General features: G+C 39.2%; 1 protein-coding gene across 4 annotated transcripts in view; it reads left to right on the top strand.

The window, feature by feature from the left end:
• The window catches only part of APTX (APRATAXIN-like protein), a 69,079-nt gene extending 52,396 nt beyond the window's left edge, over nucleotides 1-16,683 (top strand). Inside the window, exons 3-7 of one of the 4 annotated variants that reach the window (XM_087687710.1) lie at nucleotides 1,707-2,512; nucleotides 6,519-6,991; nucleotides 7,073-7,308; nucleotides 7,422-7,592; nucleotides 15,682-16,681. In XM_087687710.1, the coding sequence (XP_087543836.1) occupies nucleotides 1,707-2,512; nucleotides 6,519-6,991; nucleotides 7,073-7,308; nucleotides 7,422-7,592; nucleotides 15,682-15,996 (2,001 nt within the window). In that variant the 3' untranslated portion in view covers nucleotides 15,997-16,681. Of the gene's footprint in view, nucleotides 1-1,706; nucleotides 2,513-6,518; nucleotides 7,309-7,421; nucleotides 7,593-15,681 lie in introns of all 4 variants that reach the window. The other 3 variants (XM_087687712.1, XM_087687711.1, XM_087687709.1) reach the window with 3 other exon arrangements.
• The last annotated feature ends 7,208 nt before the right edge of the window (nucleotides 16,684-23,891 follow it).

The following is a 23,891-nucleotide window of genomic DNA, read 5'->3' as shown; positions in this document are numbered from 1 at the left end:
GGCATCTTGTCAATGGCGACCCAAGTATAATTATAGGGCATTTTGGCCATTGGCCACCCTTGAATGGAAATATAAACATTTAACCATATTTTGAAACACTTAAATAATACAAGTCGCCTTTCAAAGTACATGAGCATCAAATTTTGTTTGGAATCATTGAGCCAATATGCCTTGGTAACATTTGATATATAAAAGGTTTGCACGATGGCTCAATGAAATCCCAATTTCTAAGACTATGGCTTAGAAGAAATTCAATTTTAATCAGCCCAAAAGATTTATGTTTGCCATACAAGAATACAAGCACAAAACAATGTATCTATAGCCCAAAATCAGAACTCGACAAGCATAGAATAGTCTAATATTGAAACAATCCACATACATCAAAATACCGTGTCTAAGAGCACTATCAGCCCTCTAAAACATCACAAATTCCTTGATCTTCACGACAACATACATCCAAGAGTACCATGTAATTGTTAGATTCTTTAAGATAGCAATCTTATCCTAAGCTTGGCTGCAACTTGTTTCCACCATAACTTTCACATATGAACTCTAGATAGGGTCATCCAAGTACTCAAATCAAAGCAAATAGACCTACTCGACAAGCCGTCGCAGGCACAATTATGAAAATCGTCTTAGAATAGCTGTAAACATGACTTTTCAAAAAATACATTGCTTTTCTATATTTTTAGGCTTGGATGATTTGTAGCACTTAAGTCCTTACATGTGTTTAGATTTACTGAAGTTTTCATCAAATTATTAGAACTTAATAATTGAAACTTAGACTATTTCTGTGGACTAGTTTTGATCTTAGAAAAATCTGTTAGGATCATGAGTAAGTATCCCATAAGCATATATCTGAAATACCTGTACAAATGTCTTTTCCTTGTTTTTCCTTCATTGAAATTATAGCCGCACGATACTAGGTCTATCAAAAGAGAGTTTCAAAAATAAATCACATCCCCTCATGATAGCTTTTAGGAAGTATTAATTTTTCTTGACTTGTCATTTAGTTTGGGGGCTTTAAACAAATACACAACCTTAGCTTCACTACATACAAGTGTTGTTTTCTGGAGGAAATGTGTTATCTAGAGTATGATAGGTGGAAGATGTTATCCCAACCTATATTACTAGTTTTGGGTTGTATAGATGCCTTGGAAGAATTCAGAAGTGTGGCCTCTGGCTAATTATGTTGCATAAGTTGTTTATTAGGATATGTATTTGATTAGTCATTCTTCTCTCCTGTAACAAACAGAAAATACAAAAACATGCAAAAAGAAAATGTAAGGGCAAATAAGAATATCTACTTGCAGTTGAATATGAAGGTCTTTCACTTCCTTGTATCATATGTAGGGTGTGAAAATTTCTAGTTAGAGCATCTACTTGTCACTGAATTACTGAGCTCCTTGGCTTCTTTCCAAGTTCCCATGTACATTAGGCATGTTCTCTAATCTTTTCTGTTTGTAAGGTGTGGAAGTTTGGCACAAAAACAATTCAAGTCAGAGAAGTTGCATGGATTTGATCTTTATAATTTTAGCAGCTCAACAAAAGCTCTTGTATTTAATGCTTCTGTTACTTTTGGAAAAGAGAGAATCAGAGATTATGAAGTAAAGTGAAAGAGCAATGTCAATGCCTTGAGCATTTAGAAGTGACTCTTTCAAATTAGGCTTGACAGTCTTTTGTAAGTCAACTTTTTGTCTTGACAGGATGTTATATCAAATGGAAAGCGGGGATCCAGAGAACAATGCCTGAAGTATGCAGAAGGAGCCTTAAAGCAAGGATATAATGTTCTCATAGATAGATGCAATTTAGATAGGGATCAACGACAGAAATTTGTGGAGCTATCAAGGAAGCTTTGTGTAGAAGCGCATGCACTGGTTTTGGACCTACCTGTGAAACAATGCATCCAGCGTGCATTGCAGCGTACAGCTCATGAGGGTGGGCTTGACAAGAAAAGTGCTCCAGGTGCTATACAGCGGATGGCTCAAATCAGAGAACCACCATCAGAAGCTGAAGGCTTCTCATCCATTTATGTGTGTATGACTGATACAGATGTTGACAAAGCTCTGAGTTTGTACAATTGTTGTATGGACAATGATGTTCAAGGGAGGGATCTTAATGTTTTCAAAGAGTCGCACGGGCAAGGACGAGAAAAATCAGAGATAGAGCATGGACCTGAACAGAACATGAGCAGAATACTAACTCTAGATGAGGGATCTAGAACACTTGCTTTTCCTTCAATTTCTACTTCTGATTTCCAGTTTGATCATGAAAAAGCAGCAGATATTATCATTAATACTGTCCATGAGTTTTTGGAAAACAAAAAACATAATGGACTCAGGCTTAGGCTTGTGGATCTGAAGGAAGACTCAGACATGCTTGTACGTGTCCATCAGAAAGCTACAGAATGTGGCCTGGATTCCAATGAATTCTCCACTCTAGCTGGTGACATAACAAAGCTGCGATCCACACGTGGCATGGACTGCAATTTTATAGCAAATGCCACTAACTGGTGAGGTGACTGGTTGTGATCTCATAGAATCATTACTATAGCAAGAAGGTTAGATACTAAATTATGCTGATAGAATGCCTGCTTTTCTAATGCAAACATTGACCCCTGTCATACTTGAGACACATCAGTTGCAAGAGCTTGCACTTTGATATTCAATACTTAGTTGGAAACCTGTATATCTTAACCTGCCAACATCTTTAAAGGAACTTAGATTCTCATAATCATGAAGAGCTGATCTGCAGATGTAAAATAGTGGATGTTTTTGGGATCATGCAGGGATGAGAAAGTGTTTTGCAGCGGTGCTTCTAAGCACATCACTTCTTGTCAAGAATTATTCTCATCTATTTCTCATGTACCTAAGTGGTGCATAGTCATGTGTGCAAACGATTCCTCTTATGCAATTGAACGCATTGGTAATGTGGAGGTTGCTACTGCTTCTAGAACTTCCATGACATTGCAGGATGTCCTTTATGTGTGAGGCATTAAGAAAAACCTTCTTTCTATCTTAGCCATTGCTACTTTGGGCTTTCATGTTCTCTTCAATGGCCCTCAATGTGCCGTTTATGATGATTTGGTTTTCTTCTTCCAATGTTTGACTAGCACTCTCACATTAGGACTTTATTCTTTTGATTGTTATGATCAGCAGCATGTTGAAATTACTCTTTTTCATACTCCTTCAGCAAGTGATCCTTTCATGGCACATGTTCCTTCAACGCCAATTTTTCAGATTTGGTGATTGTTATTGCATGTATTGATTATTTGCTTATTATTGGGATCAATGCTCTCCAAATTGCAGCACTACAATATCATTTCCATAAGCTAGCTACAGTCATTTATGTTGGTATTCTTCATCCACCATTGGTTCCCCAATTTGTCACCATTGTAGGGGGCCTACCTACACCGACACACCTCAAGGACATCAAGGATTTAAGCCTTTTCTTTGAGCCTATTTCTTCACTTATGCATGGATTCATGGATCGAGATTGGGCTGGTTATTTGGAAGGCATTTTGAAGGCTCATTCATCAAGAGTTTTGAGCTATTCGGCTATCTCTACATTTGATTCCTTTTAAAGCATGATATGTCATTCATTGTATTGTCATAGGTTGCTATATCCATCAGGATGAACATGTGCAACCATGACCTCATATATTATCTCTTCTGGGATTTTGTCATCTTTCCTAGATCAGTCCGCCCATTCCATGGAGGGGGGTTTATAGGCATAGGTTGCTATATCCATTAGGATGAACATGTGCAACCATGACCTCATATATCATCTTTTCTAGGACTTTGTCATCTTTCCTAGATAAATCCGCCCGTTCCATGGAGGGGGTTTTGTAGGCTATCTCATGGGCTATGTCTTGATGCCCTTTGTTCCAAGATTTGGCCTCCTTGGGCATTTAAACTATCATTAAACACAGTTGTTGCCTCTAGTGTTCTAGACGCTAATTGACACTAGGGTTAGGGTTGCATATGCTGGTTAAGCCACTTAGGATTAGGATTAACTATAAAAAGGCACTTTATGCCTCATCAACACATAAGTGTGGCATTTTTCATTGTGGTCACCTTGAGCGTTGTACTCTTTTTCAATCATTAATACATCACCTCTCATTTTATCATCAAGTTCCATTGTGCATCGATTAATTCTTGTGTAATCTTTCATTCTCTATTAATTAATTGTGCAATTACTCCACACCTAGGCCAACAATTGTGACTTAGGTTCTTGGATGCTCCACCATCTGCTACGCAAAGTGCAGGATGACATGTGACCATCTATTGCATGAGCACAGGGTCATGTTGCCCTAGGGAATATGAATCCACTCGCACCGAGGCATTGATTCAAAGGGTGAAGCCATGATGGAAGAAGTGGTGGTCACCTCCATGGTTTTGACTCTAACTTTGGAAGTGGAGTCTTTCTCAAGCTTCTTATAGAAATGCTTGCAATACCCCTTGTTTCTTGCATGTGAAACACTTTGTCGTCGTCCTGCAGCTTTTCTTGCTCCTGCCTTCTTGGGGGAATCTCCTCTCACTACCCTTGGACTTGGCCTTCTCTTTGGATTTTGCAGCAACAAATTGGTTAGCCAGATTGGCCTTCTTGCGCTTCTCTCCCTTTGTTTTGTGTTTTGGTAAAGAGTAATAATATTAATTACCGCAAATGTACAAGAGTACAAGAGTCACAAAGAGCTAAAGAGATGGCAGAACAGCTGAGGGAACTGCCATATGCCAAGAGACTAAATCCTCCTAAGGGAAAAGGCATGCGTGCTAAACAAGATCTAGCTGCCAATAGAGAAGACCTTTCAATCTAGTGACATGACTTTGAACACTAAAACTGGAATAAAGCATAAAGGTATTTCGGGTGACCTAGTTATGCCAACAACCCCAGAATCTGAGAAAATGGAACATTATCTTTGTGTGCGGCTGTGCATGAGTAGAAAATTTCATCTTGCTGAACTCCCAATCAGAGTACCAATTTCATGGCTTGGTTCTAAGGAATCCGGACATTGTGCTTCCACGTTGCCTGAAACAATGGTATGCAAGTTGTTCAAAAATTTGGAATTTGCATGATTATTATAGAGAGAAGTGTGAGAGATGAGTAGAAATTTGGTGGTGAGTGAAAAGTGTCCACATCGTCCTCTTGCTTTTAATCAAAAGATTCACACTCTTTCCTTTGCTGTAACCTGCAGTTTATTGAGTAAAATGTTCAAGAATAGTTGAATGCATCTCGGCCCAGGTGCTCCCTGCATGGGTCTTTAGGTAGTGACTCCCACCAAAGAAACATACCATCCATATGACTCTTTTGCAGACAGAATCTTGAGTTCTTCCATTTGGCACATGAACCAGAAAACAGATTTGCAATACACTTGCTGGTAAGTTTTTAACCTTTGCAAAGCAATCCCTCAATCTCACATTGAATAACATATGGTTCAAAAAAAATCAAGACCTTGAAGTGTACAAATAAAAGTTGTGGTGTCTTCCAAATTGATGACACCCTTTATCCATTAATTAACACTTTGTATATTTGCAAAGTCCCTTGACATTTCAATGTCCTCCAAAATGATGACACAGACTATCCCTGTCTTCTTATCTGACGATATAAATGGTGATCACAAAATTATCATCTGTAGGTTTGTGCTTTTATGCCAATTCAGTTATGTCCAATGCACTATCATACATTTCATGCTCCAAACAATAAAAATTTAAAGTTTCTTTTGTCATTATCATTCCATGAAGTGTCATATAGTTGTCTACAGCTGACTAGCTTTGATGAGGCACAAAAGCAATTTGTAGATCTGCCCTTTACATGCAAAACAGCAACTCGACTGGGAAGGAGCATATAGGAATAAATGCTCAATGGCTTATGATTTCATAATGCACACAAGAACTATGTTTGTACTGGATATTGGCAATACTCCTCAAAGGAAAGTACTTTGGAGTAGTGCTCAATGGCTCATGATTTCATGATGCACACAAGAAATATGTTTGTATTGGATATTGATAATACTCCTCAAAGGAAAGTACTTTGGAGTAGTGCTGGTTTCTTCACTAATTTTTTATGGGCTAAGGGCATTTGACTTTATGAAGATGTGATTGCAGAGATTTTACTAAATGTGGACAGTGGATCTGTCATATGGATGACAAATGACATGGCATATTAAAATGACACTCTAGAATATCATTCAAGTTGCAGTTAGCTCTTTGTACACTTGGAAGTGCATATGTCCTGCTGCATGTTGAGCTTGCTGAAGACTGCCAATCTCATTGTGAAGTCTAAACTGGAGGAAATTAGTACATGCATTTGTATGTAACAGTTACACAGATAAATTGTCTTCTGTTCATAGCAGATAATCATGTTTCTGTTAAAAAATTATGTGTATTATTCAATTATGAGAGCTTTTCAAGTTTCGTTGGTTTAGTCCCAGAATATATTTTGTAGATGGAATTATGTGGATTTTGTTATGCATATGTACTCATTTGCTGGGTGCTTGGGTTTGAACTTGCTGTTTCCAGGCGTTTGAAGGCAGGGGGTGGTGGAGTTAATGCAGCTATCTTCAAAGCCGGGGGGGAGGACTTAGAAACTGTAACCAGAAAACGTGCCAAAACATTAAATCCAGGGACAGCTCTAGCTGTTCCTCTTCCTCCAACATCTCCATTGCATGTTGGTGAAGGTGTTACACATGTTATTCATGTTCTTGGTCCAAACATGAACCCACAAAGACCAAATTATTTACAAGGAGATTATGTTGAGGGATGCAAAGTTTTGCGCGAAACTTACATTTCCTTATTTGAGTGTTTTGCTTCAGCTGTGGAATCTGTATCATGCAGAGACTCTGGTGGACAATGCTCTGAGCTAAGGAGTACACATTCTCTCTCAAATCAAAATAAGCGCCGTAATGCTTTTAGTGTCTTGATGGAATCGGCAAAACATAGGCTTATACATACAAGTAGTGACCAAAAAGAGAAGCATGGAAGGAAAGATACAGGTGCAATTAAAAATGGATTTGAGAAATCCAAACATGATATGCTTGATAGGGATGAGAAAATGACATCTGCACTTGATACAGATGGTGGCTATGCTACTACTTCAGCCAGATCAGACAATAAGGCAAGTTATTCAAATAAGAGTGGCTGGGATGTTCCCAAAGAGAATTTAGACATTCACAGTGTAAAGGTAAAAGCCAAAAGATGGGAACCATGGGCAGAAGCATTACGAAATATTGCCTCGCAGCCTGAAAAACACAAGGATGATGTGCTTCAAGAGACAGACAAAGCTGTTGTAATAGCCGATAAATTTCCCAAGGTAAATAAGGGTTGGCTGCAGGTTCACTTGTATATTGTCTATCACCTCTAGTTTTTGAAGGCTTTGTTTATGTGCTCTAGTTTTTTAAATTTGTACAACTTATGATGATGCAGGGGAAGAAGCATTTGCTTGTAATAGCGAGGGAGGATGGTCTTGACAGCATTGAAGAGTTGAGAAGTTCCCATCTTCAACTTCTACAGCATATGCATGCTTTGGGCCTGACATGGGCCAAGTCTCTAATGAATCAAGATGAATCTTTGGTGTTCCGTATGGGCTATCATTCGGTAAATTCTTCTTTCGAACAACTGTCCTGTTCTCGATCATATATTTTGGAAAAAGGATGAACTCTTGGCAGAACAAAACATGGCTAAAATCTGGGTATTTAGTGAAGCTGCAAGATGATTGACACTGCTAACAAGCAGTTCATCCTCCTCTGAATTATCTGACCCCAAACATGTTAAAAGAACATATGGAAACTGATCAACTACTGGCTGTAGCTAATATTGCTCCTAGCTTTGGTATGTCACTGTTGACCTTGAAGTCTCTACAACCTACTAAGCCAGAATGAGAGCTCATTGAATTACATGCTGTAGGCTGAACTTGACAAATGACACATAGAGCTAGGATCAACACGTGTTGCAAAGAGATGTTGTAAGCATGGAATCATTTAGCTAATCTTTACAAATGTCTATGTCATGGAATGCTCTTTGATAGTTATGTTTGGGTCTGTAGGCATGTTGTCACCGCAAGTCTACAGACTGAGGCCTACTGTAAAAAACTGAGATGCCTGCCCACCGTCTAATGTCCCTCCACAATGGGGTAGATGCCTCTGTAAACAAGAAACATGTAGAAAAATGAATGTGCTGTCTGACCTCCCTCATGCCCATTATTAACTCTTCCTCCTCACGTGCCTATAGCATAGTCTTGTTGCCCTCCTTTTCCTCATCATATTTGATTGACCTCTCACCAAGCAGGTGCTGTTGCTGCTCTTCATGCCACTGCTGTTATCTTCCTGCCTTCCTCCTCTTGCATTGGCATTTCTTCTACTCCTTATTAGAACAGCCCGCTGCCTCCTCCCCCCACTCATCTCCTTTTTTCTTGGGCTTCTCGTTCCCGTTTTGCCACCTCTCTTGTTTCTCATCTCGCCACCCTTTCACCTTCTTTCTGCCTCTTAATTGCTGCAGCTGTTTAACTTCATTCTTCTACCGTGCATGTGCAGGGTGGTTACATCACAAGAGATTTTGTTTGAAGTTCTTGATATGGTGGTTGTTGGCTAGAAACATGATTTCTGTTGTGATCCTTTGAGTCCCCCAACCTTTTTGGTTAAAGAAGAGACCATTGTCAAAAGATGACGTACCAACGAGACAATAGGGTTTGCGGGGAGGAACACGGAGTGAACTCAGCAAACATGGAGAAGAGAAGAGAAGAGAGAAGAAACTCTTATGAATGGAATGATGAAGATTTGAATCATGGAATGAATGTGATACAAGGGAATAAGGGTGCCGTAGCACAAGGAAAATGATGAAGACAGCCACGAACCACGAACCGCAATGTCCTCCTGAAGGGGTGTAAGGATAATGGAGAGGCTGGAGAGAAGAGGTGACGGACTGAATGAATTAGCCGTAAGGAATGAATGAGATAGTGGATGTTGTCCATATATCTCGCACAAAATCAAGCCTCCACAATACCATAGGATACTCTTTAAAGGAGCACCAACAGTGATATCATGTGAAGATATGCTAGGGTTTGCACTGAGAAAATGCAGACTATAGGAACACGAATAAAACCAATAACTCAAAGAGTAACACAATAAATGCAAACTCTAAACTCAAAACTTAAAATGCAAAACTCAAAACTCAAAACTCAAAAACATAAACATAAATAGAGAAGAAAGAGAACTCTAAAGTGGATGAATCAATGCTATAAATGAATGACAGAATGTAGAGAATGCTCAAGGGCAGAGCTATCCAATAGTCGATGCCTCTTGTGAGAGTGGGCTGAGGGAGGTGTTGGTGTGTGTTGTCCACAGGAGATGGATGCCGAGTGCAGTAACCACTAGTTGGAGTAGAGGATGATGAAGAAAAGTGCTGAAAACACAAAAATGACATCCTAAAGATGCAAATGCAAATCAGACCGATATTGGAAATGGAAGGGTAACAGGCTGGAAACCAGAATGCAGCATTCTTTGGGGCTGGAACTGGTAAACACAGCAATGTAATTGCCTGAAGATGATTCCAATTGATCATAGGTAGCAGTGGGAGGTAGGGCGACAGCTATAGACCAGGTAGCAATAGTTGCTTAGAGGGCTGGATGGCTAGTGGAAGAGGGTTGACGGCTGCAACCTGCAAGACATGGATAGGCTGAATGGTGGGTAGCATATATATTTATAGATGCAGAAAGATCCTCCCAAATCGGGGTTTTGCATGTGGGACATACAAACTCTCTAGACTTGCTCTCTATTTAATGAAAATTTTGGTAATTTACATGTTTCAAGGCTGTTTAAAAGAGTTAATCATCATCTCCCCTCCCCCCCCCCCCGCCCATACAAAAAAAAAAAAAAAACAATAAAGAAAAAAACACACAACATATCCATCCATAGAGTTCCATCCTCCATTGCTGGCTACTATATTCTCACGTGCCCCACACCCAACAATTGTATGGGAGATACTAGGTGCTCTCTTGTTATCATGATACCATATATACAATGATGGTGGGCAAGATATTTAGGTCACGCAAAAGTAGATTGAGCTAGTTGAAAGGAGACCTTGTGAAGATATGCTAGGGCTTGCATAGAGAAAATATAGAATGTATGAATACGATTAAAACACAATAACTCAAATAGTAATGCAATAAATACAAACTCTAAACACGAAACTCAAAATACTAAGAGAGAGAAGAGAACTTTGAAATGAATGAATCAATGTTGTGGATGAATGGAAGAGTATATAGAATGCTCAAGGGTAGAGCACTAAATTATGTCAGAGAGTGATGTCCAATGGAGACCGATCCGGAGTGCTATAACTAGTAGTTGGAGCTAAGAGGGTGTTGAATATTGAAGCAAGCAGGTTGGTCACCAAAACATAGCAATTTGGAAACTGAAATCTAGTAAACACAATAGTGTACCACCTAAGCAAGCTGAGAATTGATCACCCAAGGCTGAGAATGGTCAAGTGACATCTAGACTGTTGTGTTCTGATGTAGGTAGCCTGTTGGACAACAAAAACGTAGTTATTGCAGCAATCACGTGGTGGGAGAGATGACAACAGCTTGTGGCTTGACACCAAATGCTGAAAACACGAGTGCTGTGAAGAAATGCTCTAAACGCAAAAAGCACAAAACCAATCGTACGACAAAGCATAGGCTAATAAACTCAAAACACAGTTAGGGTTAGGGTAACTCAGAGACAGTGAACACAATGAATAATAAAGTGAATGAATAATGAATATACAGTGCTCATGTAACAAACACACTATGCAATGAATATCAAACCTCAAACTCTCGTATCTCTTGGATCAAGGTAGAGGTTATGAGTTGTAGAGTGTATCGTACTCAGAACGGATTGTGAATTGCAGCAAAGGCAGCCTCCAAGTATCAAACACTAGCGCATCTAATCCAAACAACAGTGCATAAGAGAGAGAGAGAGACTAAAAATGCAGGTATCTAAGAAGAGAAAAAATCTTAATAATAGCTATTAGGTGTAAATGCAGCAGACAGAGGTGAGAGAATGTCAGGGTGGCAGCCAAAAACCGAAAACACAGCATTCAGAGGAGAGAGAAGATCAGGGCGAGCTTTAGATTGCTGGCGACAGCACTAGATCTTGACGTTAGCATGAAATGCAATACTCAGACAGTAGATGACAGCTCCAGGGTACCAAACAATATCTGCAAACAGGTGGTGAAGGTTGGAATCAGGCGCCAAATAGTAGCAAATAGCTAAGGGAAGCTCTAACCGCAATGTCCTCCATGAACGGGGTGTGGGTAGCATAGATACAGCTCTTGAAATCTGCAAGAACAAGATTAAGGGAGAGTCATGGGTTGCATGCCTATTTATAGAAAGTTTGGGCCACCCAAATTAGGGTTTTGCATGTGGGACACAATAGCTCTCTAGGATCGCATTTCTCTTTAAAATAAGAGGTTTTCTTTCTTAATTAAGCGTGTTTTGGGGCTGTTTAAGTCAAGCTAATGCATTTTTAGCTTAACACCCCCTCTTAGGCCCAAAACAGAGCCATGAGAAATAAGCCCTTAATGTTGATTTTCTTTTGCCTCAAGGCGTCCCATCCGAAAGCATCCAACGCATTGGGCAAAGGGTGCACGTTGGTTGCCTAGTGACCTACCAAGACTATAGAGGCGATGGCAATCTTACCAAGGGAGCCCAAGTGATCACCTTAGAGAGACCAGGGCATCAGACCAAGGGTGCTCGTCAGCTGCCCAAGGGCCTACCAAGTCCTGCAAAGGCGGATGAAATTAGCAATGGACTTTTTGATTTTTAATTTTTTTTTCAAAGCTTTTGGTGTGATTTGTTCAACAGATTTAGCATTAAGTAATGATTTCAAATCAATTTTCATCCCATTGAGTCACTATGCCCTGAAGTATGGGAAAATAAGGATGGATATGTTAGCAGATATGTCAGCTCATGTGTGAGTCTATGCATGCTTTAGGGCTGGGCATTATTTAGGATATCTTAGGCATTTTTTATGGTCTTCATATTGATCATATTTAGCATTTATTGCTGGCCGACCTGATCATATGGAGGACATATTTTTGTCCTATTTATTCAGGCTCTTCCTCCTCAATCAGTCAGTCACTCACCATCACACTTGTGGCTCTTTTGCTGAAGAGAGGAGCCAATGATAGTGCCCACAGCCATTGACTCACCGTTGTATGTGACTGTCTCATGTTGGATATATGGATTCCATTTCTCGAGCATACATCAGAGTTCTCATCTATATTGTGTTATTTAATGTTCATTCTTTCCTTTCTCTTTTGTCTTGTATTCAGCAATTTATTACAGCACATGTTTATGCTTTCATTGCTGCATCCATTTCTGACATGGTATAGCATACTTTGCATCTCATTGTCCAGAGCACCACTTCAGTGGATCCTAAGTTGATTCCACCGGTGGCTATTGTTACCACACCACCATCTCTTCATCACATGGATACCTCATCACCTATTTTTCCTCATCATCAACACCCTAAGTGGATGGATTAGCTTGTACTGTTTTGTGATGTGTTGGGTGTACCCTCCCTACTCCCGTCTTCTCCTCTCGTAGATCCCCCTCTCATCTTGGCGAGAATCTCCTCCGCAATGTTTTGAGGGATCTCCTTGCATGGAGCAACTTGCCCCCCTGTCTTGGAAAGATGTTGGAGAAGCCGAATTGCACCCCTTGTATAGCGCTTCCCGCAATACTTGCATGTCCAATGGTGGGAGTTGGACTTCTTTGTGTCCCCTCTCGACATGGATCACATGCAAATTGAAGGGCTCATGCTTCTCACGAGTCATGGTGCCGATGACAGATAAAGAGGCCCGAGGGTTGGGGTAAAGTTGAAAGAGCAAGAGTGAGAGAGGGGATGGGAGATGAGAATGGCAAATGCTTTGATAGGGTGCGGGATAGAGGGGATGGGAGATGAGATTTGAGAATGGCAAATGCTTCGATAGGGTGCGGGAAAGAGGGGATGGGAGGTGAGATTCGAGAATGACAAATCACAAGTCCATTCAAGAATCAAGATCCAAGAGAGGAAGATGAGAATGGTAAGTCACAAGTGCTTGCTGAATTGGTGTGGAAGCATGGAGGAGAGGAGCACCTTTTGTAGATGAGAGAAGGGTCAAAGTTCAAACAGTCAAAGAGGGGTCAACGGTCAAAGAGAGGGCTGGGAAGGGGAGTGCATGGCTGGAAAAGGGGGTGGGGTGAGGTATCCAAGGCTTCCCACCCCCCAAAAAGTGCCATGCAGGCAGGCGGAGTAAAAACAGGGGCGCAGAAAATGTGTGACGCGGGATCAATGATGCGCAGGCGACGTGACCCAAATAGACCCAAAAGGTCGTACAAATTTGTACAGATACGTACCGTACAGTACCGTACGGTTTGTACTTTACGAACTTGTCTGTATGACATACGAAGGCAACTATGATGCCATATCACCTATTGATAACCAAGATCTACATGTTCTACCTAGTTCGGGGCCTTGGATGTTTCAGCCATGACTTGGTGGCTGGGTCTTCATATCCTTCCAGCATGGAGACACGGAGGTTGTGGCTTCTCTCCCGAGGTTGAGTTTTGGGCACCATCAGTCCATCCTATCTACTATTCTTCACTATAGGTGCATTTCAGCTAGAGGCAGGCCACCAAACTGTTCTTCACACTCCGGTGCACGGTGGTTGCTGGTTATCTTCTTCCTCCACTATGATGGCACATGAGGACTGCATTCTACTTCCTCTACAGCTTTCCTTCACCATTCAGCATTTACCTTGATACCCGACTGCCCAGTGGACTGTGTTTCCCTCCCTTCACGAATCACTGTGCAGATTCCCTTTAGGTGCTGCTGCTTGATCAGCCAGGATAGTGCACTCATCTTAGATCTTTGCTCCATTTTATCAGCATGATTCAGGGTTTATCAATCTTCACTCTTCTTCTGAGTTTTCTTCTCTCAATGTTTGCCATGCACTCTGTGTTTCTCCTGGCAAACCCTACTCTCTCTCTGATATGGTATGAGTGCATACCATCCTGTCACTTATCCTGACAAGTAGGAGGTAGGTGGCAGCTGTGGCAATGGCAGGCTGGCAGGTGGCAAGCTAGGGAAGAGCGGAGGTGGTTGTGGCGAAGGATGGCAGCAGACTGGGAGGGGCTCGTCAGTCCAAGCTTCATGACAGTGACTAACCTGGAAATAAACTGAATGAACCTATGTACAGTGAATAAGAATGTCCAGTAAGGGAATCGGCAAACATACAAGGATTGGAATGAACTGCCGTCTTTTCGTAAGCTTGCTGCTGAGGTGGTCCTAAAAATAGCATACTTGAAATGGAGCTGCACAAACTTTCAACAATTCAAACAATTGATAATGAGCTTCTTGCTTTGGTTGTCAATAACGTGCATCTAATTACTATGTGGTATGCTGCAAATGTTGGCGCCTCTCCATCATTGTTAATGGTTCAGCTCAACTGGCTTCTATGGAATTTCTTGTGGCTGATTGGGTTTCAGCTGCTAGGGTCAAATTGCTTATTTCTAAGCAACCAGCAGTACCAAAAGACAAGGGTGGCATAATTATTTTTTGTTCAAAGTTACAGGATTCACAAGGAAAACTGACCATGAGAGGGGACTTATTGGAGGAGCAAAGTCCAAAGCTATCATTTCAGGTAGAACAAAAGACAGTAAGACCGCTTGCAAGGCTAAGATGGGAGTGGTTCATGTCATAGTGGCTCCTTGATCCTCTCACTATGCTTGTGGCCAGTAGGTGGATCCTGAAACATGAAGGCCTGGTTTCTGAGGAGATAGTTGCTGTGCATATTTGACTTTGGCAGGGCACGATCTCTGAGGTGGAGTTCATGAACCTTCGTGAGGCTGGTGTGCAGGGCCAATACCCTCCTTGACAGGAAAGTCCATTGACACTTTTGGAGCAGATTGTGGAGCAATTGGCATCCTCATTAAATGTGTAACTACTTCCAACTCATGGCTTACGGTCTTTTTCTAGTGGGGACTGAGGAGATGGGTGAGGATGGCAGTTGCAAGAGCAAATGAGTCATTCATGGGCTCCTGCTAAACTGTTTGTGGATTTTCCCAAATATAGAGGGATTGCCAATACAGAAGGTAGCCGCAAAGATGGGTGGCAAGATTGTGAGGGCCAGTTCATAAGTCAGATCTCATGCTCAAGGGAGTTGCACTGACTTAAATGTAATATATAAGTTGACTGCTTCAGGATGTCAGGTTTACATCTGAGTATGTACTTCTATTCTTGTACTTGCTGTCTAGGGCTTACCTAGTTTAATTACATTATTAGTGACAATTGCTAGTTTCCTTTGCAGAAAATGCATTTACACATCATCTTTGATAATCGAATAGCCCAACCAAATGGTAAACTTTCCACATTCACCTGCCAGTTGTGATAATTCATCAAACTATAGCTCTGCAGTCACACTGCTTGCAGCAGCCTAACACCTAATATACTTATGCCAGTGGATTCATTGACATTATGCTCATGTAAGACCAGAGCTGCCATGATTCACAGCACAACTTGTGCTTACAGTACGGAACGATAATGTTTGTAACTATGAGCGCAGTGATTACCTTGTGCAGCAAGTTTACTCAATAACTTGGTAAGGGAGGGAGGGAGCAATGGAGGAAGTGTTCTCAATTGTGTACTTCTTTTTCTTCATTTGACAGGAGCCTTCAATGAGACAACTTCATATGCATGTAATCAGCCAAGATTTTGACTCATCCTCCATGAAAAACAAGAAACATTGGAACTCCTTCACCACCAGGTTTTTTCGTGATTCAAAAGCTGTCATGGATGAATTGGAGAGAACAGGTAGAGTCAAACCATGTGGTGATGAGGATTCCTTGCTTACAATAGAGCTGCGATGTCATAAGTGCCATAGTGTGCACCCAAACATTCCAAAGTTGAAGAACCATGTAAAGAAATGCCACCTTCCCTTTCCTGCTGATTTAATCCAGGAAGGATACCTTATTGCAGCATAACAGAGTTGATCAATTGAAGCTACATCAACACGTGAGATGGATGTGATATTGAATGCCATTTTACCAGTTTTTTGCATGAAATGTATTAGTTTCCTGTACTGGCTGAACTTATTTCAAAAATCTGGAGGAGTTTTGCTTGCATGATACTAAAGAAGTGAGAGTGCAGCATAGCCTAGGTATCCATATGCATATGCATATGCTCAGCATATCTACTGGCTGCCATCAGGAAGTCATTATCAACAGGTAAGGCAGTCCTGTTAAGCCAGACTTTCACTGTTTGGACTACAGCTCCGCATTACGATATACTTTTAAGGTCTTGTACTTAGTTAATGGGGTTGAGGCCCTAATTGGCCTATCCTTATTTGCAACAATGGGAATGTTGTTGGGGGTGTCTCAAATCTGAGATGTAATAGTAAATTCTAGAAGTTAAACATGTGTTGTATAGTTCTGGAGAATTTAAGCAAGCTTATATGAGGTAAATAAGGTGGGTATTTAGAAGATGTTATATTTGCACAGTAAGATCATAAGCCATCTTCTGTTAAGTCTAGTGGAAGCGTCTAGCAGCAATTAGGTTATTTGATGGGTTATCTAGTATATGATGGATAAAGGTGCCCAAATCATTAGACGTGGTGCAACCTCATATTAGCCACACTTGTTTTTTGTGAGACCACTAATTAGCAATTCATCCATGTATAAAGACATGATTGTCAACGCAAGGAATGCACAATTCCTTGCTTTCCATACGCGATGTACCCAATATTTAGTCCAACTGAAGAACTTGGAGTACACTAAAGAACACTAGTAAGATGTTTGTACGTTCAGTGTCTCAAACAATGAAGTGATGCAGTTTGCTACTCTTAGTAAGTCGGGTACATGTCTGTACCATTTTGATGGCTTATTTAAACACCAATGATAATTAACAAGTACATCCAGTTAATGGATGGGGTAAATTTTTATGTCTGTAAATATGAATGAAAGACCTGCACAATGAAACAACCGAGAGTAGCGTTTGTAATGTTATAATTGAATTTCCCCAATGCTTACGTTGTCATTTGCATTAACTTGATAAACATGCCAATGACATTGTAATAAAATCTTGATCTTTCTGCCTATGGACTTGTGATACATTTCAAGTCCATGTCTTTATTGGGCCCATGTCACTGAAAGCACCTCTCTATAATTATGAAACCCATCATCAATATATTCATGTCCAATTGAGGCCAATAATGTCTTCATAAGTTCTTGAATTGCTATTGGCCCACCAAATATGACACTTGCATGTACATTTTCCAAGTGCATAGAGTTGCCTTGTAACAATGGTCTACCTCGCTATTCAATATGATACAAGACTTTTTGCTTGTGCTATATGAGACAAGTCGCATAACGTGCTAGAGTTTTGTCCTCATTATGAGAACTTAAGCAAAAAACTAGTTAATATAGTTGCTTGCCTTGTTGGAACATGACATCCAAGTATAAATATTTGACTGTGCATCTTGGTGAATGGATAAACTCAATCTAGTAATTAAATTTGTTTCTTTTGGAATGTGATTTTCAAAAGAGTTACATTTGGGAGACCTTCATAATTATCCATTATAGTAGAAACCAAGGTGTGAAATTTAACATATGCCATGATGATTGATTGTACAATTTTGAGCCTCACATTTAGGGTTTCATATCCATAGCTTTTAGTATTTCAAAATTTCTCACATTTTTTGCAATATCCAACTTTATGTTTTGTAGCGAGTTTTTGTTCGAAGAGCAAAACAAAGGAGGAGAATAACGAAAGATTCAAGATTAGTGAAAGTGACAATGCACAATATAAAACCAAGAATAGGAATCCTTAAGGAGAGTCACAAGTGCAATGGTTGAGAAGCAACTTACACTCTCCAAAAGCTATCTCACTTTGTACCAAGAATTTGTAAGTTCATGAATGAATGACCATGGCCATGCTCTCCCCTTTTATAGACAAAAATAAAGTTGACACCATACATAGATTGGATATTAATCAAATACTCAATGAAGAGGTTACTCATGAACCTATAATATGGCCTTTTCTAGCACCCTCTTTTAGAACATAGGTAAACAAGCAAACAACAAGAACACCTAGGATGCACCATGGTAGTAGTGTGTATTTGGCTTAGTTCCTCTCAATAAGAAATCGCCTTGAAAAATAAGTCAAAATGTCATAACCTCTATCTAAACGCAAAGTAGTCAAGCTTGCCACCTTGCATGTCTTGCAACCACAAAAGCCTTATAGATAGCTCGTCCACACACTTAGATTTCTCCACTAGAGCATATGCATGCCCTTCGATCCCCTCATGGAAGACCACACAAACAATCAAGTTACATGTCCAATCATGAACCTCGTGTTGGTGGACACAGTAGTCTGAAGGTTTGAATTGTTAGAATATGTAAACTCGATGATACACTCCAAATCCATCAATAATAAAAGAGCATCAATAAGTCATCTCTTCATCCTTGCACCTGTTCGTTTTTTCTATGAGCATGCAAAGGTGTGTGAGATCACTAGAGTTTAGAAGAATTATTCACTCAAGCCATTGGTAGGCCTCAAGTGAACCAATATTATATAGACATACACAAAATCTTGTGCTTTGTCAAGCACAACCATGATATCCACTATAAATCCTTTGCCATTGGAAATTAGTCCTTGACTACCAACATTTTCCTAACAAAAAACTTCAGAAATTTTGTCAAAGCATGCAAACAAAGCAGTGCGAGTACCACAAAGGATTGTATACATTTTTGCTTAGGAGGGTGACAAATTATTATCATGGAAAGAAAATAACCATAGACCTAACTATATTCATTTATTGAAATTGTAATTATGTATGATTTTTATGCATCACAACTCGAATCATTCAAGCAATGAAAATTATCAAGGTTTTTTAAATATAAGATTCTCTTTTCAGTCATCTTTGAAAGAACACCATTTTTACTTGAGTTATTGAAATCCTTTGGGATAGCACATCTACATCTTCTTGTATACTAGACTATGCTCTAAACCACTCAAGGTGCCACTATCATCATATTTCATAATCCATAAAAGCTTGAATCAGTCAAAAATTTATAAAGACGAGAACAAAACATAGTTCAAATTTGAGTGATAGAAGATGATGATACAGAATGGTGTATATGGTGTTTAGGCCTCCCTTCAATAATCATTAAAATACATAGTATGGAAAGTGTGTGTCTTTTTCTCTCTCTCTTGTATTCACACCCATGCATGCACCCCCACATGCATGCGTGCACACGCATGTGCACACACACTTTCACATTCAAAGGACAACTTGAGAAGTGTAACTTGTTTTGTTTCTTCTACGTTGCAGTGTCTCCAATATCTCTACTTTCCTTTTAGATTCCTAGGTCTTCAATACTTTTCCTTTTAGTCTCCAATATATGTTTCTAACTTTTAGTTGGACTTTGTCTATTTTTTGCTTTTACTTTTACTTTTTCCCTTAAAAGCTACCCTCAAAACAAAGAAACAACATGAATCCATGTTATCTGGCATTTTTATGTACAAAAATTTTGTTCCAAGGAAAAAAACGCAAATGTCATAACTTTCACTCAATGATTGGGAATTGAAGAACTGATTGAACAATAGGAATTGTAGCAACAAGTATATTAAAATATCTTATATAAATCATTTTGAATATTTGCCTGAAGTCAAAACTAATACCTATTATCTTTACCATTAGTTAAAGACATTAATAAAACTTGTGTCTATTTGGTCTTGATGTGCATCTTATTTGGGAGGTCTAAACATCTTTTCTAGTCAATCAAGGAGAGTATGTATAATAACACGTGTGCCTTTGTGGTACTATCTCAATATGCATCTCATGGGGGAGCTTCAAACATCTTGTTAAGTACTCAATCAAGGAGTGTGTATACACAGAGAGAGAGAGAGAGAGAGAGAGAGAGAGAGAGAGAGAGAGAGAGAGAGAGAGAGAGAGAGAGAGAGAGAGAGAGAGAGAGAGAGAGAGAGAGTGCGTGTGTGTGTGTGTGTGTGTGTGTGTGTGTGAAGTTATGAATAGGTTTTAACTCCATTTAGAATATCATATGAAATACAATTGTATTTCATGTAACATTGAAATCTTGAATTTCATTGTTTCTATGAAAGAGAACAATGATAAGCTATGAAGTTCAAAAGAATCAACCATTAAGAGTTGATCACATGCTTTGTCTACCAATTGCATGTATAAAACATGATAAGGTTCAAATTGCAGGTTATGTCACTTGTTTCACACCTTGGGATGTGGTAGTTTTGATTACAAGAAAAGCCAAATAGTTAAAAGACCATAGTGTTTCTCTTCCTAAGTGATCTACTTTCTCTATGTGTCTCATACTTTGACCAATCTTCAATTTTCTTTTGGATTCTAACATTGCATTGATCTACTTCTTACACCAATAATAATCCATGTACTCCACTTAAAGATGTAGTCAAAATTAATGGTTTCAAATAAGGTAAAACATTTGTCAATTTGTGTAAGTGCAAGAATAAATGAGGTATAAGCCAAAACATTGTTGAATTCTCTAAGTATACATATCAATAGAGAAATCACATTATAGAAAATTGTGTTGATAGGCGCCAACCAAACATTACATGTCTTTCTATGTACCTAAAGCATTACCCGTGCTATGAACTAGCTAACTTGATGTGTACTTCATATATGAAGGGGTGGATTCAAGGTAAATAGTTTGTAACTATTTGGTTGGTTATGCTTCATATCGTCAACTATCTATTTGCTTAAGAGATTTGACAATTCCAAATCACTATGATTGTTAATCTATTTTGTTCATGGAGCATACAATTCCAAAGGTGTGGACAATTTACCTTATTGTTTCTATATATAATGATCATCCTGAAACTCATATACAGGACTTCAAGATCCAATGCAAGCCCCTTCAACATTGAGTTTATCCCATCCAACATTGAAGTTCTCCAAGACTAATCACTCTTGCGGCCATAGCCAACAAGCTTATACATATGGTTTTTGTGTTCATGCATCAACAATAAACCATTTTATGAGCTTTTTAGCTCCAAAGATAGAGGAGAAAAAGGCTCACGTTTCCCCTAACTTATAGATTTAAAAAAATGTTGTGTGTATCAATAGTGCCAGCTACTTGAACTAGTAAGGCGATCTATCAAGGCAAGTCATGTGCATTTGTTTTACTAGTTACAAGCAAAATTAGTGCAAATCTTGTGAAGGTCAACATAGTGGGAAGCATATCAACCTTCTGAAAAAAATTTGGCTATGTAGACATCCACTTCAACAAGAGCCTTTCAACCTCAACTTCCAACCTTAAAAATCTCAAAACCTTGCATAGCCCATTCTCTCAAGATTCAGGATTTTTTGAATTTTTTATCATTTAGGTCTAAACCCTCATCATAGAACCTTTTTTTCTTATAAAAAGAAATGCATAGAGAAACTATTCATCATCGTTTCATTTTTTTACCATTAAGTATGGAGTATATTGACATGCTAAAGCCATCGGAGCTATCAAAGTGCCTTATGCAATGGTTTGATCTGCATAATGATACATGAAAGAAAAATTGGCAAGCTTTATCTCAAGCTCCAAATTCAAGTTTTTTAAAGGCTAAGATCCAACATTAGTCACATGAGCCAAATCTTCCATTTCCTAATCTAATTGTGTATATCAAACTCTTTATACTTTTTAAGGATTATTCAATGTTCCCAAAGCACATGATTCGGATTATGAGGGGCAGTGAGCTCCCTCTTTATCCCTTTGCTGTCATAATGCTCCTAGCCGAGGATCAATGTAGTAGCACATTGCAAGAGGAAATGGTACACTGACCTAGAGTCAACTACTTACCTCTTAGATGGATGGATATATTGGGCCTATTAGATGATGCCTCTCTAAATGTTATAGTGGGACCCAAGAGAGTGGGTATGGAGGTATCCATTCTATAGGCCATGCAACATGCCTAGAGAGGGTGTTTCATACCATTTCTTGTAGGAAATTTGGAGGAGTAATGGCATGCCCGAGATGTATTGAGCTTGAGGAGACAAAAAGGCACTATCTATGGAACTTTCCTAGAGCTTAAGAGGTATAAATCTCTCAAGTTGATATTCCATAGCATAGCAATGGCCATGGTCATGACTTGTGAGGTTGTCGCTTGGGTGGACAAAGGTATAGGTGCTAACCAATGATTTTATTTCCTCCATTGGTTAGCACCTACAAGATCCCCACTCCAAAATACTCCTGGGCACATTGGACCTAGGAACATTTTCATAGATGGGAGTTGATTGTTACTAGTACTATAATAAAGGGGTATACAACAACAACTACAAGTTCTAGTCAAAGAAGTTGGAGATACTAAGAACCAAAAGCTAATGGAGTGAGAGTGAGCAATTCTAGATAAAGCCCACAAGCAACAATAAGAATAGTCTAGATTGCAAACACGACAACATAAAATAAGAAGGATCCTACTCCTTACAACAATCAAAGTAAAACCGTTGTTATCTATTCAAAGTTTTATATCAATGGGACCAACCACCCAACAAAGGGAAGCTCGCTTTTTCTACTAGCCATGAATTCTATAGAAGCTATTGAGTCCTAATTTTAGTCCTATAGCATTGGGTGAAGTTTAGGATGGACTATTCTTATTATGTAATGTAATAAATTACCATAGCCTACCCTTGAGGGCGAGTGTTCAGTGCCATGGAAGGATACTTAGGATTTACTAGATCAATTCATGGTTTTTAGAACCTTAGTCCAAGAGCACAATTGTGTGCTAGATCTGATGATGCAAGCATTGATGTAACAACAAGAAAAGTTTTAGTTTGAATCCTTGGAGGTTTCTAAATTTACCTTAATTCATGTATTAAAGGCCTATTTAAAGGCATTGGGATCAATGAAGTGAACAAGGTGCATTGATCAATCTCTCTCATTCTCTTTCTAATGTCTCCTCCAATTTGATCCTATATAGCTTCCATGCCATTTCCAACATGCAGTACCTAAATTCAAAGCATTTACAAGATGTGAAGCGCACCTTTTGCTTCTTGTGGGGCACATAAGACTATGTTTCCCTCTCCATATGGTGATGGTTTATAAATGCTTGTTTTTTTGCCATTTTGATTAGGTAGATTGTTAGAACATCGTGTTAAATGCTTGTTTTTCTCTCTCCTTGGTGCTTCTTTTGATCTTGGTTGAGAAAAGTCAACCTACAATGACCATTTCCACTATGAAGATGAGTATAGGGACTGCTTCACAACTATAACTATGTGTGATTTTGATTACTTGTGAATGACATGGGTGTTTCCTACTATCTACTACTGATAGTCTAAGTGCTTTGCTAGTTGTAACAAATCTAGTATTGCATGCTTGCACAAAGCACATTGTTATGTATAGGAGTGTCTCTTAGCACATGAGGTCAACTTGGTCTAGCATATGCAACAACTTGGAAAATCTATTCATGTATTCTCTTCCTTATGGGTATTTGAAGGTTTTTGTGAAACCTTCAACATATCACCCTCTATCCTTGTTCATAACATCATGGAACCTAGGGGAATTTTAGCATAGACTATAATGTTAATTTGTAAACACATGGACCCCATGGGTCTTCTCATGCCTTAAGGGCCATTTTCCCTCAAGCTTGTTACCCTATTTTTATTCATTTTAGAATTTCGAGCCTTCTTTCCATCTTTACATTGGAGCTCACAATGTTGATTTATGATATGCTAGTCATATAGATGCTAACACTAACTCATGTGTAAGGGCACATGAGATTGAAATATTCTTCGTTGGAGAAACAAAATTTTTTAAGCCTTTAGTTCATGGTTTCTTACTAGATTTTCATGGTTTGTAGCTTTGATGCCAAAAGTTTGAAAATGCGAAAATGTTCATTCCTAATG

This window comes from Lygodium microphyllum, chromosome 11 (assembly GCF_053477565.2).
Source record: "Lygodium microphyllum isolate KBCC chromosome 11, Lygodium_microphyllum_v1.1.10, whole genome shotgun sequence".
In the NCBI taxonomy this organism is placed as follows: Eukaryota; Viridiplantae; Streptophyta; class Polypodiopsida; order Schizaeales; family Lygodiaceae; genus Lygodium; species Lygodium microphyllum.
The sequence above is the reverse complement of the archived record's forward strand: the minus strand, read 5'-3'. Positions and strand labels throughout refer to the sequence as shown.